Source organism: Haemorhous mexicanus, chromosome Z (assembly GCF_027477595.1).
Source record: "Haemorhous mexicanus isolate bHaeMex1 chromosome Z, bHaeMex1.pri, whole genome shotgun sequence".
Lineage (NCBI taxonomy): Eukaryota > Metazoa > Chordata > Aves > Passeriformes > Fringillidae > Haemorhous > Haemorhous mexicanus.
The window spans coordinates 67,229,114-67,246,795 of NC_082381.1; the positions used below are offsets into that span (position 1 = coordinate 67,229,114).

General features: G+C 41.2%; 1 protein-coding gene across 1 annotated transcript in view; it reads left to right on the plus strand.

The window, feature by feature from the left end:
* Positions 1-10,373, plus strand: part of CMYA5 (cardiomyopathy associated 5) — a 45,977-nt gene extending 35,604 nt beyond the window's left edge. The window contains exons 10-13 of the mRNA XM_059873907.1: positions 6,818-6,951; positions 7,711-7,810; positions 8,763-8,939; positions 9,778-10,373. Coding sequence (XP_059729890.1) covers positions 6,818-6,951; positions 7,711-7,810; positions 8,763-8,939; positions 9,778-10,030 — 664 coding nt within the window. The 3' untranslated portion in view covers positions 10,031-10,373. The remainder of the gene's footprint in view (positions 1-6,817; positions 6,952-7,710; positions 7,811-8,762; positions 8,940-9,777) is intronic.
* Positions 10,374-17,682: the final 7,309 nt, after the last annotated feature.

Sequence of the window (17,682 nt, forward strand, 5' to 3'; positions counted from 1 at the left end):
AAAATTTCTGTGTGGGTGGGAGACTCTTTATCATGCAGTACCAGTGTGCTGCATTACTTCAATCAAGGAGAGGTCTCGCCCAGTTCTCCTGCTTCTTGGAGGGGCTTGTGTGTTTTGTACCTATTTCATGAGGCCGTCAGGTCCCTGTCTACCTGCCAAAGACACTGTTGGTCAAAGGTAATGGAGCTGCTGCTGAAACATATGCTGGTTGTTTGCCCTCAAGTTTCTGTGCTGTTATCTGAAATGGACTTTTTTTCTCAAAACTAAACCAGGAACTGTGCTGATTTCTGTAATCCATGAGCAAGGTGTTGGTAACATCAAGTGTTTGCTTGTGTGGTGATAAATGTGGCAAAAAAGCTTCCAGAACAGACCCCTTTGCTTTCTCAAGCGACCTTGTGTAAAATCTAACGTGTTTATAATTATACTGAGTCACATTTGACTTTTTGGCCTGCCTGTCAGCAGCAGCTGGCCTTTAACTGTGACAAGTGTGAAAACTTTCCACAGGACAAAATAATGAATTTTCTCAGAATTGCTATAACTTAAAATTCTCTATTTGTAGAAGGGCTTTGACCTCTTTTTTTTGTGTCAAAGACAATGTTTTACCACTTACTTTCCCTGAAAACAATTTCAATTTCCCTCTTTTTTTTTTTTTTTTTTCCTAAATCAGCCCCTTGAGAAAAACCTGGAAATCTTCTGTAGTGTCACAAGTTGTTATGGAGAAGATTTTTTAAAGATTTCTGTTTAAGACTTTAGATAAACTTGAGGGGATGAAAAGCCTACTGGTAGATGGAGAATTGCCTGCATCACTCATATCCAAGGCCCCCAAAGGTGCAATTTAGAATTACAAATCAACTTGAATAGAAGTCAAGCAACTGGACTACAAGCCCAGTACCCATATAAGGTAGAATAAAACTCTGACTCCATGCACACCCAGAATTTTGGTCTCAAATCTTGTAGATTATTTTTTTTTTCTTTTCTTGAAAGTCTGGAGTTTGTTCTTTGCAGGTTTCCTGAGCAACATGCATCTTGGGGATCAGGTGAATGTGGAGTCCTCTCATAGACAGCCTATGCCTTTTGTGCTTGCAGCAGTCCTGGAGCTTAGCAATTTCCCAGTCCCTGGGTGGGAGTTCAAACACATTTCTCAGCAGCCCTAGAAGGTTCATTCAGTTGCTGCTGTGGGCACAGTGTGAAAGCAGAGGTCAGGGAAGAACATTCAAAAAAGTCCAGGAGAAGGCAGCATGGTCCCATCCCCATAGGGCAGCTTTCACAGATGTCATTCTGGAAGCTCACCCGAGGTAAAGGACACTGCCAAGGGAGTAAACAGGGAGAAAGGCCTTCATTGAACAGCTAGGGACTGGTTTAAGTCAGCAGCATGTAAACTTCAGCATGCCACAGAGCCGCAGTGTGGTTGGGGCTGGAAGGGACCCTTGGAGATCACCTAGAGTAACACCCCCGATCAAACAGAGCCTCCTAGAGCCAGCTGCCCAGGATGCTTTTGAGTAACTCCAAGAACATCCTTGGAACAATCCCAGCTCCCCAGGGAGAGAATATGAAGCATATCTGGAAATGAAACCTCACTAAAGTCTCCTTTCAAATACTGTCAAAAACCAAACCAAAGCAAACCAAACCAACAAACCACAAAACCCCAGTCATGAGAAATGGATTTGTAGAAGGCCCACACAGTATGCATCTGTATGCAAACTTTGAGATAAGAAATGCTGAATTAGAAATGCCACGGAATAGGACAGATATTGTTGAGAGGAATGGAGCTAGAAAAAAGTTTCAAAAGATAGCCTTGCAAGTAAGACTAGATACTTTGGAGAAAGAGAACCATGAATGATGCTTTGGGGTAGGACCCACGAGGGGTTGTTTTAGTTGATTGGCTTTAAGGCATCTACAGCATGGTGTGGCAAAAAGCTGATAGGCCAAGAAGCACTTATAGTGTGTTGTAATTACGAAATAATCGGCTTCTGATTGTGATGGCATGAATTATCTGTATTGTCTTACTCTTCTCATGAGACTGAAAATGGAACAAAAGTTTTAAAATGCCTCTCAGTTGCCCCATCTCTAAGTCAAGAAAAAGGTATTATCCAACACCCAACCAACTAAAACATACAAAAAACCAGCCAACCAGCCAACCAACCAACCAACCAACCAACCAACCAACCAACCAACCAACCAAAAAAACTCCCACCCAAATCTACATTTTCCCTTCTCCTTTCTGTCTTCTTGCCAGCTTGCCACCTTGAGGGACATAATTTTATACAAAATCACCTTAAATCTTCAGCAAAAATGAGTCCCTGGCCTGCTGCAATATTTTTAAAGCTCTTTCTCAGGTGGAATCTTTTTCCATAATCTTTATAAGTGACGCTTTGAAATGTTTCTTTCAGTTTCAAGAGCTCTGCTATTTTCTTACTGTTCAGCCTCTTTGTGTTGAGAAGTCAATGGAGTTGTGGGTGGAAGATGGAAAGCTGTGAGAAATGTAGTCCAGGGATTAGGTATGTAGGCTGTTCAGATGGAAAGCCTGTGTCACATCATGAGAAATCCGTAAGACTCAGGGAGGCGGAAATAAGTGCAGTATGTGGTGAGCTTGTGAACGTGGAAGTTACTGAATGTCATCCTCTCTGGCAGTGCAAGACCAGCAAAAATTTTAATTTTTGGGTTCCTCTTGAAGCAAGTCTAATGCGGAACAAAAGGAGCAAGTCTCCCTCCTCTTTCATTGCCCACATGGCAGTCCTGGTAGCTCAGGAAACAGGGTGTTGGAAACGCAGAACCTTCCTTCCCTCTAACTCTGCCAATTGCAGATAGCAGCAAGCAGTGGGTGTTTTGGTGACCTAATCCCGAAACAGACTGAGCTGGGACAGAAGAGAGGAGAGGAGAGGAGGCATGTGGCACAGCTGGGAGCAAACTCAGGGCTATTTGCTCTTTATTTTTAGCTTCAAGAGCTTTTTTCCACTCATGGTGCACCCTTTCTGTTCGCTTCCACATGTATCTTGAGAAGCTTGCATACTTTCACCCTAACTCCATATCAGTGATAGAAGCACAGCTCTGGAGGTACTGTTTCAGTGGGATCTTGGGGGTGGAAATGACAATTATAGCACAGAGGGTGTTGTGAATCACTGCAAGGCATATCGTTTGCTGGGTTCAGGCAATATTAAAAAAATATCCCCTAGATGTTGTTTCCTTTAAATAAATGAGGATGCTGATGAGAGAAAATGAGCATGAAAACACAGCATCAGATGTCCCTAAAACCAGAGAAATCACAGATTTAGCATAAAACTGTGACTATAATATTCCTTGGCAAGTTAAAGGTGAAGGAACATGCAAGTCCTTTTTGTTCTGCTTTAAACAGCACATACAGGTATTTGAAAAGCGGATTTTCAGTCTTACAGATTCATCTTACAGTGAAAGGATTGAGAGGAGGTACTTAAAATATTTAACTTCGAATGCTTCTTGTCTTTCAATGCACTAATTTTTGTATCAACAGTACCAAGAAACTGAGAGGACAGTGCAAGTAAGATAACATTTAATCTAAAGACTTTGCCTCACACTTTGATAACAACATTATTACATCTCAAATCATCTCTAAAGTGGGCAGGTGTATATAAAGTAGAAACTATCTGACATTAGAAATGGTGTAGGTGGATTTCTTTTTCTTTCAAAATTACAGTTCACTGCTTAAGGTGAGCTTGAGGAAGATCCATCTGCAATGCTTGTTACCAGAAATCAGAAATGAAACAGCCTTCCACCAACACAGTCAGGATGCATTTTCCCTCGCCTTCTCCTACACATAACCTGTATGCTGTAAGCTAAGCGCTAATCATACCTTCTCCTCATCCTTGCTTTTGTGGAGTCAGTCTAAAGCATGATAAACTGCTGTGATTGCTGGGGGCCCCTCAGTATTCGCTCTCCCCCTTTACTCTACCCTCTAGACAGGAGAGGCAACAGATAGCAAGACCTATTTCTTCTTTGCATGCAGCTTCTTTGCTCTTGGATCTGGCCCAGAATGTAGAAAATGAAATTCCTTCTTGTCAGCATATTCTGCTTCATTAGTTGGCAGCAACAGGACTGTTTTTAAGCCTTAATCATAGCTAAAATTGATGGGCTCTTATTCTTAAGCAGCTTAAAGCTGGCTGAAATAGATTACCAAGCAGATAATGCTTTCAAAAATCTGATCACCGTTTTACAGCCCAGATCTGCCTGATGTCAAGATTTTTCTGTCTCACTATTATGACTAAAAAGCAGCATGCTATTGCCCTCTGATTTAAATATGCATCCAAATTCTCATTTGGAGAATTTCATATTTGTAAGAGACCGAAGTCTGAAATTCGATCGCTGATCCTATTCTGCAAATTACTGGACCCAACATGTTTTCTAAATACCTATGAGACATCTCTGGGATCTACACTTCAGATTATGAATACCCCATGTCTACTCCTTATACCACAATGCAACTATCTAATTGAATTTTGAAGTGATTTTGTGTTTTATTATTTAATCATCTGATAAATAGTACCTAGTGAAAAAGATCTCCTAATTTCTTTGGAAGGATACTGACTTACATGGCATTTTCCAGAAGACAGAAGAAGGAGCCGTGTACAGGGCATCGCTGTGCTTAAGGCATGCCGATCTACATAATGCCACAGACAGCTTTCAAGGAATAGCTTAGCATATCCTCTTTTCATGTCACTTGTAACTCTGCTCAAAACTCCTTTTTGGTGGTCTGTGCTTCAGATTCACATCAAAGATGTCAGTGTGCAGCTTTTAAGGAACAGATTGGGTAAGTCTTGCCTAAGAAGCATGGGTAAATTTCTTCAAAGCTTAGGTGCCTACTTCTTTTCCCCTGCCTCTGCTTCTATCCTGTTTTTCCTTTCATATTTGCCTTCTTTCTCAGTTCCCATCTTGTAGTTTTCTTCAATCCATAATTTTTTTTTCCTCTTGTCCCCAATAGTCAAGTCTAAAGAGCTTGTGCTCTCAGCAGTCAGTTCATCAGGTTACACCTCTTCCCTAAACCTTTCAGCCTGCTGTGCTGTCAGTGCCTTGCTGAAGTGGTCTTGTGGTCAGGACCTTGGTGAATCATGGGGGTGAAGCAAACCATGCAATTTCTGCCATTTCTCTTTACTACATCAGTTCCAGGATTAATGTACCACATTCCCTGAAAGCAGCATAGTCTTGTGCTGATCACGCCAGAGCCCCAGACTGAAATTCTTTGAAATTCTCTGAAATTCTTTTAAATTGAAGGAACAGATCACATAAGCACCCAGTACATTTTCTCCATACTCTCAATCGCCCTCAGTGATAACTATCAGTGCAAAATACCTGTCACAGACTAATAAGAATGACACACCAGTCTTTTCTGAAGATGCCATCTTCCTAGAAAGAGATCTGTGTGGTGTAAGCAGGAATCTGCTGTATTAAGAGCTGCGAGATTTTACCTTGATGTGATAAATGCAGCAGAAGCAGGCATGCGAAAAACCTCGATGGCTGAGCACTGATTATTCGTCAGTTTGCACTGCTCTCTGGTGGGATGTGTGTGTAAAAACAGTAACCCCTAATGAATAGAACGATCTGATCTGACTGCTGACTCGCTTGCCTTAGCTCCTCTGGGGTCACAGCAATTTGTGCTGCAAAAAGTAATTTATTTAGTCTAGCTTCTCACAGGGGCATTGCTTGCCATTGTGGAGAGAGACCATCGTGGGCGCCACTCTCAAACCGGAGGTGGAAGGGAAAGTGTCTTGCTCACTCTCTAAAGGCAGGTCTCCCATTCTGGGATTTAAATACTTGCCTTGTAGATTCCTAAAAGCATTTCTGGGAGGAAATTACCTACTTTATATAGATAAACAATCTTTATCTGCAGGCATACAATGCAGAGCATGTATATTGTCTGGCTTTGCTGTTAACATAAGAGGCAAAAAATGAGGAAAATCAAGTTCCAGTGCAAGAGAATCTGTTAAGCCAATCTTTCATACTGCTGTCAATGTTGAAAATAAAATGGCATCTTTCTAGCCATCCAAAATGTTTTCACTGATACTTTAAAGCTCCTGTGAAGCAGATTGAGTGGGTGCTGACTCCTGCTTTCCAGCAGTGTGTGAAGACAGGGGTAGATGATGTGAGGGCTGGAGTTTTTGAGGCACCTCACTGGGGAGCATAGTCAAAGCAGGGAACTGTGTGAAGGCAGCTCCTCTGCTCTGCCTCCTGCAAAACTGCCCGTTTAGAGTGCGTGGTACCACAACAAAGACTGAGCCCAGGTTTAGCTGTTGAAGGATTTGTGAGTGAGGAGTTCCCAATAAAAAGTTAATCACCATTCTATGATGATTTTATGATGAAGAGCATGATTTCTGTGCTGCCTCAGATAATGGTATCAATTCTTTTGGACTTGTAGCTTGTGCTCAGATAGTAAAGCACAAGTGTATTCAGTGTCATGTAACTAATTAATGGAAAGGTGGGGGTTTTCCTTCAGAAACTTGCTCATTTTGTAAAGAAAAAGCAGACTGTTCATAGGAGGCAGATGAGGATTGGACTCTGTGCTGCTTAAAATTTATGTGATGAATTATGCCACAAAACCAACATAAAATGATAATTACACCAAATGATAAGAAAGATAAAGTGAAGACAATCCCTCAAGTGAAATGCTGAAACTCCTGCACAACCCAGTTGTTTGTGAAAATGGTGTTTTTCTTTCTCATTTGGAGTTTCTATATGGTGTTTGTTATTTCTGTAGTAAACAATATGGTTAGGGAGCCTCAGTGTTGACATAAAGCAATCTTCCCTAGTTTGGATACCTGCATACATTTTAATGTATCTTCAACATTTGTAGATCTTTCGCTGGTATCAAGAAACCTGAACTGAAAGTATCCCTGGAGCCCAATGTGAACTATTTCTTCTACCTGAGGGCTGTCAACCCATTTGGGACAAGTGAACAAAGTGAAGCAGCTCTCATCTCAACTAAAGGTAGATCATAATTTCCTGATGTCAAAATAATGGGGTGGGAGGGCAAAGTAGCCAAACAATTTTCTTTGGAAATTATACCTGAAGTTCCCAATATGGTTGTGACCAATTTATTGAAATTTTTATCTTGTTAACTCAAATTTATATAATTTTTTTCTGCTTAAAATTACCATAATCAGGGCTTTACTTGAAGTTTGTATATTTATGTCCTGTGTAAAATTAGTATGACCTCAGAAGCAAAAATGTTGAATTCTGTCAAAGAGATTAAGTGATTAAGTATTCTTCAGGGATCTCAGTTTGCTTGAATCTGATAGAGCACAATCAGATAAAAGTTGTTATGACCCTAAAGAAAACCTCTCACAATTAAAACCTAATGGAGTTTGAGTGATGAGGAAGCATTGAAAGCAGTTTTAAAACTCTAAAATTTCCAGATAAATTGTGTTATGTATGGTTCTTCCAAATCAGCCTGAAAATTCAAATTCACTATTTTGAAAAAAGCAATTGATTGAAAATTATTCAAACTTCTTACATACTCTAAATGACCTCTTTATCACCTATCTGCATTTCTGAATATTACACTGCTGTCTCAGTTTGGAAGACTCCTTGCATTTGCATCCAATTTTCTGTCACTCCTACCTGCCAGCAGACACAACCACGTCCAGCTAAGATGGCCATAATTGTTGCTTAACATGTTATGATTCATCTCGTGTTAATGTAGCCAGCCTCTCAGATCTGGTGTTTCTTTGTCATGAATTGTACCAGGAACTCGATTTCGCCTGCTGAGTGACACAGCGCATCCTGCATTGCAAATCTCTTCTAATGCAACAGTGATCCACCTTCCTGAAAAAACCAAACTGACTGGGTAGGTAGCAGTACGATGAGCAAAGCCATCCTGTGGGGTTCAGGATGGATCCCTCACTCTAATTTTTTTCCAATAGGCATCTTTCACACATTAATTTTGTAGAACTGAATCATTTTGGTCATGCAGCCTCTGGACCTCATGCAATTGAACCCCCCTTCCCAACGCTGCAAAATCTCAGTACTAAGTCAGTGGTGGGATTTTGATGTACTAGGAAGAGTTTGATGTCACACTAAGGAATGGCCAGGAGGTTGAAGGCAGTGGTACCTCCTTGGACTGCTCCATTTTTTTCAGCCCATGGTCACCGCTTAATCCATCAGAGCCTCAAAGCAATTTTTTGCTGCGCTGAGAAGGTCAGCTTTGTGGGCTTAGTTTTTAATACACTGTGGATAGAAGTAATCCATCTTCCATAGTTTGCTTCTCTCCTGAGGGTATTATTGGTAGTGTTTCCCAAAGTATTTGTGGGCTTGGAGAACTAGGAAGTGCTCCTGGGATATGTTGACATGATGGTACCAGGCTACCTCTATCCATTGAGAGCATTGCAGGGGGGTAGACATATTGATATCAGTCCTAGGACAATCACAGGTCCCCTTGTATAACTTGTGCCATACTGATATGGCTTCTTAAGAGGTCATGAGGATTTACTGGTTTAAGCACTTTTTGTTGCTGTTGCCACTGAATGTACAAGAGATGTTTGTGACTATGTCTGTATAAAACACCAGACTTTCTAGTTTGAACAAGCCTTCTAAATTTGAGGTCTTTTAGATAAGTGCATCTCAGTGCAAAGATGAAAAGACTCTCAGTTAAATCTTTCATAAAACCCTGCAGTTAGAACAACAGAGTGCAATTCATTAGTAATTTTGTGTGATACTTCATGATTTGACTGAAAGAAATATCACAATATGGTTTGTCTACCACCACACTTTATTTACTGTGTTGCCTCTTCCACAAACAGGTTTCCTTCAGTCCTGGGTGAACTGCTGCCTGCTCAAGGATGTCATTACTGGGAAATTGTTGTCTCTGCCTGTAGAAGCTACAGGATTGGGATTTGCTATGAGGCAATAACACAGAGCAGTGTCCTGGGGTTGAGCGATACCTCCTGGTGCATGAGGTGCTGTCCTACACAAACCAGGTAAAGAGGATTCAGTCTGGTGGCTCGGGAAGTTACTCATCCTTCATAAAAATAAAGCCAGCCAGACACAAGAATTATGAAAGCAGAAAGGATTTTTCAGCTTCCTTTATGTCAATTTGAATAATAAGGAAAGGCTATCTCCATAAGATCTTTAGCCCTCCTCTTAGTTAAAAAAGTATAAAGCACCTTAAAAAATAAAATTAAACTCAAAATAGATTATTTTAGCACCCTTTATGCGGACAGTGAATAAAACTTAAAAAACTAGTTTGTTGCTGCTCATATCCTGATTTGCTTCACTAAACCCCAGCAAGGGTGTTAACTTCAACAAATGCAGCCTTTTTAGAACCTACTACCATTTGTAGGATATATCAAGACTTGACAGGGAATGTTTGCTCCTGCTTTGCCCTTCACAGTCCTCACCTGCCACTCTGGCAGGACTGCAGGGTGCTGGGGTAGTCTGTGGTAGCAGTGCCAGGCTGCTTGGAGGTTTGTAAGGCACCACCTTGCTACTTTGTAAAGGTGCTCTTGATCTAAACAATTGTGCTTTTTTCAGTGTGAAATCATTCAGATGTATGAACATTACTAGCTAAATGAAACATCCAAGAGGCTTTTTCTTCTACGAGTCCAAAGATGCCAAGTGAAAAGGCTTGTTAGGATGCCAGGCAGGGCTTGAAGTGATGCCACATTTGCTTTGCCTACGTACTGAGCAAAATGCTGCAGCCACGTGATAGGCTGCTGTATGCAGCCACCTGTTAAAAGATTGGAATTGAGCTGCAGGTTATTTCTGGTAAATTGCTATGGGGAAGCTCATTGTATTCTGGTTTCCATTTTCCTACAGCTTTCTTTACAGATTTCTTCACACTGGTGTGATGAGTGATGTCCATGTGACAGAGCACCTGGCCAGGATTGGCATCCTGTTGGATTATAGTACTGGAAGGCTATTGTTCTTCAATGCAGAGAGAGGACTGGTGCTGTTTGCCATCAGGCACAATTTCACTGATGCTGCTCACCCAGCCTTTGCCCTGGAGAAGGCAGGAGTGCTTACCCTGTGCACGGGAATGGAGCTACCGGAGTTCGTGAAGCAGAGCTAATCTCCTGTTTCAGAGTTTCCAGAAAACTGGCAAATACAGCATCAGGGGGTAGAGAGAGGAAGAGGTATGCCAGGAAGGGATAGGTAGTCTTCACTGATGAATGCCACGTGCACAGCTCTCCTTCACATCATCAGCAATTGTAGTTTCTGCTCAGATAGATAATCACCCTGAGGCTGGATGAAAATCAACTCCTTCAGATGGAGCATGCACCTAGTGATACACAGAGCAGTACTTCTAAGGGGATAAAGAAGTTTTGTTAGATATGATAGTGCTAGCTGTCTTTTTAAAGTTAATTATGAATCCATGTATGAAATAAATGCATTTCTCACTGCAATACATGAAAGTCATTGTTTTATCATTTGCTAGGACAGCCAGAGCCTGAATCCAAAATGATGTGCATGCAAAATGCATAAAAATTTCAACAACTGAAACATGCTACAGGTTGATTACTGTGCCATTGTTTGCCAAATCTTTAATGCACAAATTAAGCAAAGTGATCATGTAGTGATCCTCATGTTTGCAAAATGGGAGTCCCAAGCTAGTTCTTTGTATCAGGCATGTCCAGTCGGAGTATGCTACACCTACCTACCCTGCTCACAGCAGAGTAGCAGCTACCTGACTGTGTCAGTAAATACTGGGCTTGTGAGTAGCTACTCATGAAACACAGGTATAAGGAGATTTGATAGAAGTGGTAACATTCTTGCTTTGTGTTTTTCATCCTCAGTATGTCAGGTCAGTGGTTTTGATAGTGAAAGGAAGATTGCTATGCAGGACCTTGTGGATTACCACTTTTCTGTCACTGCTTTTTACCTTCGCTCTTAGAAATTTAATGCTCCTAATTTCAGGTTTGTGTACATTTTCCTGCATCTGCCCTGTTCTTTACTGTTATCCACACTAGGACCACCAACATGACAATGAGGTGCAGTGTTTCAGGGCCACCAAAACAGATGGGCTAAAATTGGTTTATGTCAGCACAGGAGTAGGATGCAGAGTTTTCTCCTTGGCTTTTTCAAACCATTTTCCAAGCACTTCACACACTGGTGCTATGGCTGTCTTCCTGTCTGTCTCAGGCTGAAGGCACAAATGCCCATGGTGCTGAACTCCAGTGAGTGCTGGGGGGAATTAATCTTAAAGCAGGCAGGCAATGTTTTCATGCTGTGCCTGCTCTGGAGATTTCTGCCTCAGGGGACTCTGTTTCCAGACTAATTTTTGAGCTCAGCTGAAGAGCAGTATTCTCTGAATTAAGACAGGTTTCAGGAGTGTAATAGAGTTTGCAGCTGAAAAGAGGAGTTAAATGAATTACCATGAAGCTTCTGCTTTTTATGCTCAGAGAAGGTGCCTGCTGTTGGTTTATTTATGACTTAACACCACCAAGGCATGTGTTTTCTGCTCCAGCCTGCTATATGCTTGTCGTCTCAGGAGAGCCACAATCCAGACTGTCATAGCAAGCTCAGGCAAGCCTGTGCTTGGTTAAGGCAACACAAAGAGGTCACATCCTGTGACCACTCATTTTAAGCTGGGGCTCTTCTGGCATTTCAATAAAACGGTGCCAGTTCTGAGTCCGTGTCAGGGAGAGAGTGGAATGAAATAGTAGGATTGTGCCATGTTGGCTCAAGTGAGAGTTTTGTAGAGGTGTGGAGGATGGTGAGAAAAGGTCCAGGATTAATTGGGAAAGAAAGACAGAAAGGGTATTGGGGGTAGCATTACTCTGAAGGCTGAAGCGGAGGAGGCGACAGAAGGTAGGCTGGAAACTCACACAAAGCAGATGGTGACAAACTAAGACGCAGGTCAGTAGTGTCAGCAGGGTGTGTTCCTCAGGCTCCTGCAGCCAGTGAGCTCACCAAAGGTTGACCACCTCCGGATCCTAATGTAGTTCTTAGAAGTAAGCCTGAAATATTCCAGTACTGGGCTGATCCTAGCTATGCCCTCCCCACCCTGATCACTGCCATTCCAAAAGTGGGATTGCTTCATGGACACCAATATCATATGTTGACAGGGGGAGAGATAGTGATAAAAGGAGAACAAAATGACAGGAAATTATCTGGATTTTTTTTTTCAATGAAGACAAGAAGCAATTGCCTTGTCAGAGGCAACTATGTATTAGTAGTAATTAGTGATTTTAAAATGAAAAAATGTATTAGTGGTAATTAGTGATTTTAAAATGGAAAATGAAAGTTTTGTCTATTGCCAGACATTATCAGTTAGGTACTACCAGAGCACCTGAGTTTGGCAAAATGTTTTTATTGGAGAAGTCTCATTCTTAGGCATATTTGTTTAATTTCAAAAAACGGCCAGTGTTATTGATTGATTTTATATAAGGTCCACCTTTTATACTGAGCAGTGTCCAAAAGGTGTATTTACTGTTTATGTGAAAGCTGGGTAAGTTATTTTAAAAAGAAAGTGTCACTCAGAGAGCTTAAACAGTACTCATTTGAATGTCTAAATCTGGTCTGCTTTAAACTATGCCAGATGAAGAAGTCCTGTTCAGGAAAATGGAACAAAGTGTGCACTAAACAGGAAACTATATACAAGTTAGGATTCCAAATAAAGAAAACACTCTTATTAGTGAAGACCCTGAAAGCCACAGCTAAACTGCTAGGACTTACAGTATAGAGTGCAAACTCTGCTGCCCTTGGAAAGCTGAGAGGTACATCTGCTGTGATATTTTACTTGCCTGATGTGTATTAAGTTCAAAAACTTGCTTTCCAGAAGGTGACTGTCCTTAAACACTTCAATGTACAATGCAGTGAGACTTTGACGTTTGTTGCTCTCTTTTTCCTCACCATTGTAACTTGTATACTAGAAAAGGCAGAAAACTCCCAGTCGCTATGTTTTTGTTGTGCTTTATGAATTTAGCATTTAAAAATACCTCAGAACCAGCAAATAATGTCACTTAACTTGGCCTGTAATCACTAGGACTTCATGAAAATATTGAGAGGGTTGTGTCATGTCTGTACACTGTCTAGTCATCATTCCACGCTTAGAACAACATTTTAAAAGTTACACAAATATCTTTAAAAGAGTTCACCAGTAATTTGGGGTTTATTTGCATTCTGAAGTACAAAAGCTGATGCCTAACAATGTAAGCATTGTTAATAAATAATTGGACTGACCTGAAACACATTTCATTAAAAGGAACAATTTCCTCTCACTTCATCAGATTTTAGATTAGGCTTGTAAGTGCCTGTGCACTGAGATGAGAATATAGGCTTGACTGTTAAGACAGAATCATTTATTTCTACTGTCAAAACAGCACTGAACAGAAATATTGCCAGTATCAGTGGTATTGATCCACAAGCCTTGCTTAGGTCAGTCTGCCCCTGAGAGAATTTCATGCTTCCATGCGACGTCAGGCAGACGTTGGCAATGCGTCTGCAAACCGCAGCATGAGCGCTGTTCCTGCGCTTGCAGAACACCTCTGCTCTTGAGCTGGCTGTTCTTCCAGTGTGATTGGTACTCAAAATGGTCAAGTAATGCCTTGTTTTACAAACGGGTGCATTAACCCCCTCCAGACCACTGTCGTTGAAAACTGTGTGCATATTGTCACTAAATCTGCTGCATGACAAATACCCAATAAGTTGTTGCTAAATCCACAGTCCTGAGATATTGTCTGTGATATACATGTGGCATATTATTTCTATTAGTATTGCAGGGGTTTTTTTAACAGGTATGTAAAGATGGATTTAAGAGAAATGTGAAATTAGGTTCTTTCAAACCATTCTCACTTCAGACTAACAAGTAGGACCTGTAGCATATTGGAGTTTAAGTTGATTTGAAAAATCACATTCTGTGGTGTAATCACAATTGCATTACTGTCATTTTGCTGAAGGATTTACTAGCTATAGAGAATCCCAATATGCTCAGACAGTCACAGAACCACCAAGGAAGAGAGAGCAACTCTCCCACTTCCAGCCTTGTGCTTGGAAGAGATACTGAGCTTGCCATTTCTCCTGGCAAGTTTGTCCAGTCTTATGGCACAATGAAAAGTAGTATTTGTTGAGCAGAGATTACTCTGCAGGACAGTTACTGCAGGGCACAGGTTGGAAGGAAATGGAACAGATTTCTACCCTGGACATTGAAGATCGTCTAGTTCCAGCTTTCACTAGACCACGTTGCTCAGAGTTCCATCCAGTCTGATTTGGAGCACTTGCAGGGGACACAACATCCCCTGCTTCTCTAGGCAACCTATTCCAGTGCTTTGTCCTCACATAAAGAATTTCTTCCTAATATCTAATCCAAACCCACCTTTCTTCGGTTTGAAGCCACTCCCCCTTGTCCTGTCACTGCATGCTCTCTTTGACAGTCCCTCTACTAGCTCTCTGGTAGGCTCCCTTCAGGTACTGGAAGGTGCTATAATGTCTCCCCAGAGCCTTCTCTTCTCTAGGCTAAACAATCCCAACTCTCTCATCCTGTCCTTGCAGCAGAGGTGCTCCATTCCTCTGATCGCCTCTGTGGCCCTCCTCTGAACTTGCTCCAGCTGTTCATTAGAATGGGCCTCAGAGATGGGCACAGCATTCGAGGCAGAGTGCTCATAGCCTCATGAGAGTGGTGGAGCAGACTCACCTCCCTGGGGTACTGCTGGCCATGCTGCTTTTGATGCAGCTCAGGATGTAGCTGTTTTTTCAGCTGCAAGTACACATTGTCAGGCCATGCTGAGCTTCTTGTCCATAAATGTCCCCAAGTCCTTCTTTTCAGGGCTGTTCCCTATCCATCCTCCACCCAGCCTCTGCTTGCATTTGGGATTGCCCTGACCCAGGTGCAGGGCCTTGCACTTGGCTTTAAAGAACTTCATGAGTTTCACACAGGCCAGGCTGTCAAGCCTGTCCACATTCCTCTGGATGGCATCCCCTGCCTCCCAGGAGTGGAACAGACTTCACAGCTTGATGTTAGCAGCAAAATTTCAAGTGAATTTCTACTCTGGAATCACCTCTGCAGAAACAATACTGTCCTTTTCAGGACTTGTTTTACCAGCACACTCTATTTCTAATATACAGTCTTCTGAACCCTGAGGAAGCAGCGGTGCAAGCAGAGGAGTCACTTGGAGCGTTGTCAGTGCTGTGGTTAGCTGAATTTCCTGCTGCCAGGCTGTGACCACCCTGCTGAGGAGTGAGGGATGGAGAGGGGGGCCTGGCCACAGCAGGCTCAGGAGAGAACTGCCTTCTGCTGGGCAGGCAACAAGCCAGAGTAGCTTGGAATACTGGGACTGGTAAAAGGAAGCCTTTGTCTGAGCATGACTTCACACAGCCCAGCCTTCTGAGGACATAAAAGTCTGCCTCATGTCCTTTCATGAGCCCTGCTCAGAAGGCACAGTGCATATGCAGACCCATAATTCTTATTTTCATTTTCACCACAGAGAGGAAAACTGCATTTTGAAATAAAATCAACAGAGATTCTTTTACCTAATTCTCTACCATGTTTTAGATCTGTACATGTGGTTCCTACCATTTTTATCCCACTATCTTATCTTCCTACTAAAAAAAAAAAAAAGTAAAAATTAAAAACTATTCTTACATCAGCCTTGGGAAAAAAAAAAACAACCAACTACCAAACCAAATCAAACAAAAAAAAAAAAAAAAAAAAAAAAAAAAAAAAAAAAGGAAAAAAAAATGAAAGCTTGGACAAATTATCTCTGAATACTTTATAACAAGAGAAGGGTTCTTTACATCCATTCCAATAGCATCCACTTGTCCCACACTGGGTACCAGTATCATTCTTGTTTGTTGTGAAGGGTTTTATTCTGAAAAAAATATTAATAAAAATATTTTGAGCAAGATGTACAACTAGCAATGTAAATAACTAATAAATGACTGCTAGTGCTTAGGAAATAATCTGTGTCCCTATTTCCTGTATCAAGTGAGGGCTTCCTTTCAAACCAAAGAATGTGTGTTGAGATAAGTAAAGAGCTTTCTGTGCTTTGACCACAACAGAGCTACACAGAAACACAGCCTGCCCAGGTACAGAAAGAGCATTACTATGTAGATAATAAAAGCAGATTTTGGAAATTAAACTGGGGCATTTCTTGGATGTTAAAAACAAACAAGCTAACAAATAAATACATAAATAAGTAAATAGTGTCTCTAAGCTCCAAGTAAAAAATTAAGATTTTTAACTCACAGCCATATGCTATATGCTATAATATGCTTCTCTAGCACAAATTGGTGCTGTGTTCTGTGATTTCAATGCAGAAGACTCAGCCTTGCTGCCTGGCACTGCAGTTATTTTTGCACACATTGAGTAACTTCAGTAGAACCTGAATAGACTGGGCATGCTGATCACATGTGGCTCGTTTGGGCAAGAGCAATAAATCAAACAATTCCTCAAAGTGTGAGATTTCTAGGACACCTGCATGGTGTCAAAATGCCACCAGCTTTACTTCCAGTTGTTCTTCCACAGTGGTTGGACCCTGGAAAACTGTTTAGAAGGAGCATAGCAGTTAGTATCCATCTGAACAATATTCCTGCTGCATTCAGAAGACATTCAAGCCGGAGAAGTTTACTTTGCACTTTAAATCATGCCCAAAGTTAAGAGTTCAGTTAAAAGGATGAAGGTGGGTAAATCACACTGAATTTACCAGGGAAAAAACCCAAACCACTAAAAAGGTCACCTTCCCCAGCTACTCTACAAGTACTTCATGGTTGTGGCCCACTGAAAGGAATCTTTTGGTGTTCTGTTACTGAATGTTGTATTTTCAACCACTTTTTAGTGTATTTCTCAGTTGAAAAAAGCAGGATCTCTGCTAACAGCAAAATGAGTTACAAGAAATCCCAAGAATTTATACAGAGCTCTGTCTTTGGCATAATTTTTACACTGTTGTTGTTCAAACAAATCTAGAAATAATTTAAGACCTTCACATTAGTGAAACTCTTCCCTTAACTAGTATGATTTTGATCTTGAATTAAGCAGGCTAGCTTTAGCTTTCAAAGCTTAAAATAGTTATCTGCCTTTCACAGTTTAGTTTCTGTGTTTTAAGGTGGCACACATGCTCTGTTCATATAGTAGCTGCAAGGCAGCTCTATTATCAGCAGTGCAGTGGTTATGGAAGACATTAAAGATTATGAAGTAATGGGTTAAAGGCTGCAACAATCAAGAGGAAGCTAAAAAAAAAAATCCACAACTGGTGCCACACATGTGTAAACATTCAAATATTCCATAGGGAAGCAAAAGCTTGGAGATATTACTGAGTATTACAGATGTTACCCAAGGAAGATGTGAATGCTGACTTTTATTGCACAAAGAAAGGAGTGAACAAGAAAGAGAGATATGCTTGATGTTTGAAATAGGACTTATTTTTGTCAACTTGTAACAGACATGTAAGAGTACACTAATGATTGGATGTGGCACTCAGTGCCATGGTCGAATTGACAAGGTGGTGATCAAAGGCTGGACTTGATAATATTAGAGATCTTTCCCAACCTATATGATTCTGTGATTCTATGAATTCTTCTTTTCAATGTACAGTTAATTAGAAACCAGTGGATCATATATATGTGCACTGGAAAAGCAAACATTTTGTCAGACTTTTGGCACAGAAATTAATCCAGAGCAACAGAGCAACACTTCCCACACTATGGCTTTACATAGTCTGGTTCCTTGGATACTCCACTCCAGCTGAGAACTGTAGAACAGCCATTCTAGATTCACTGCCTGCTTCC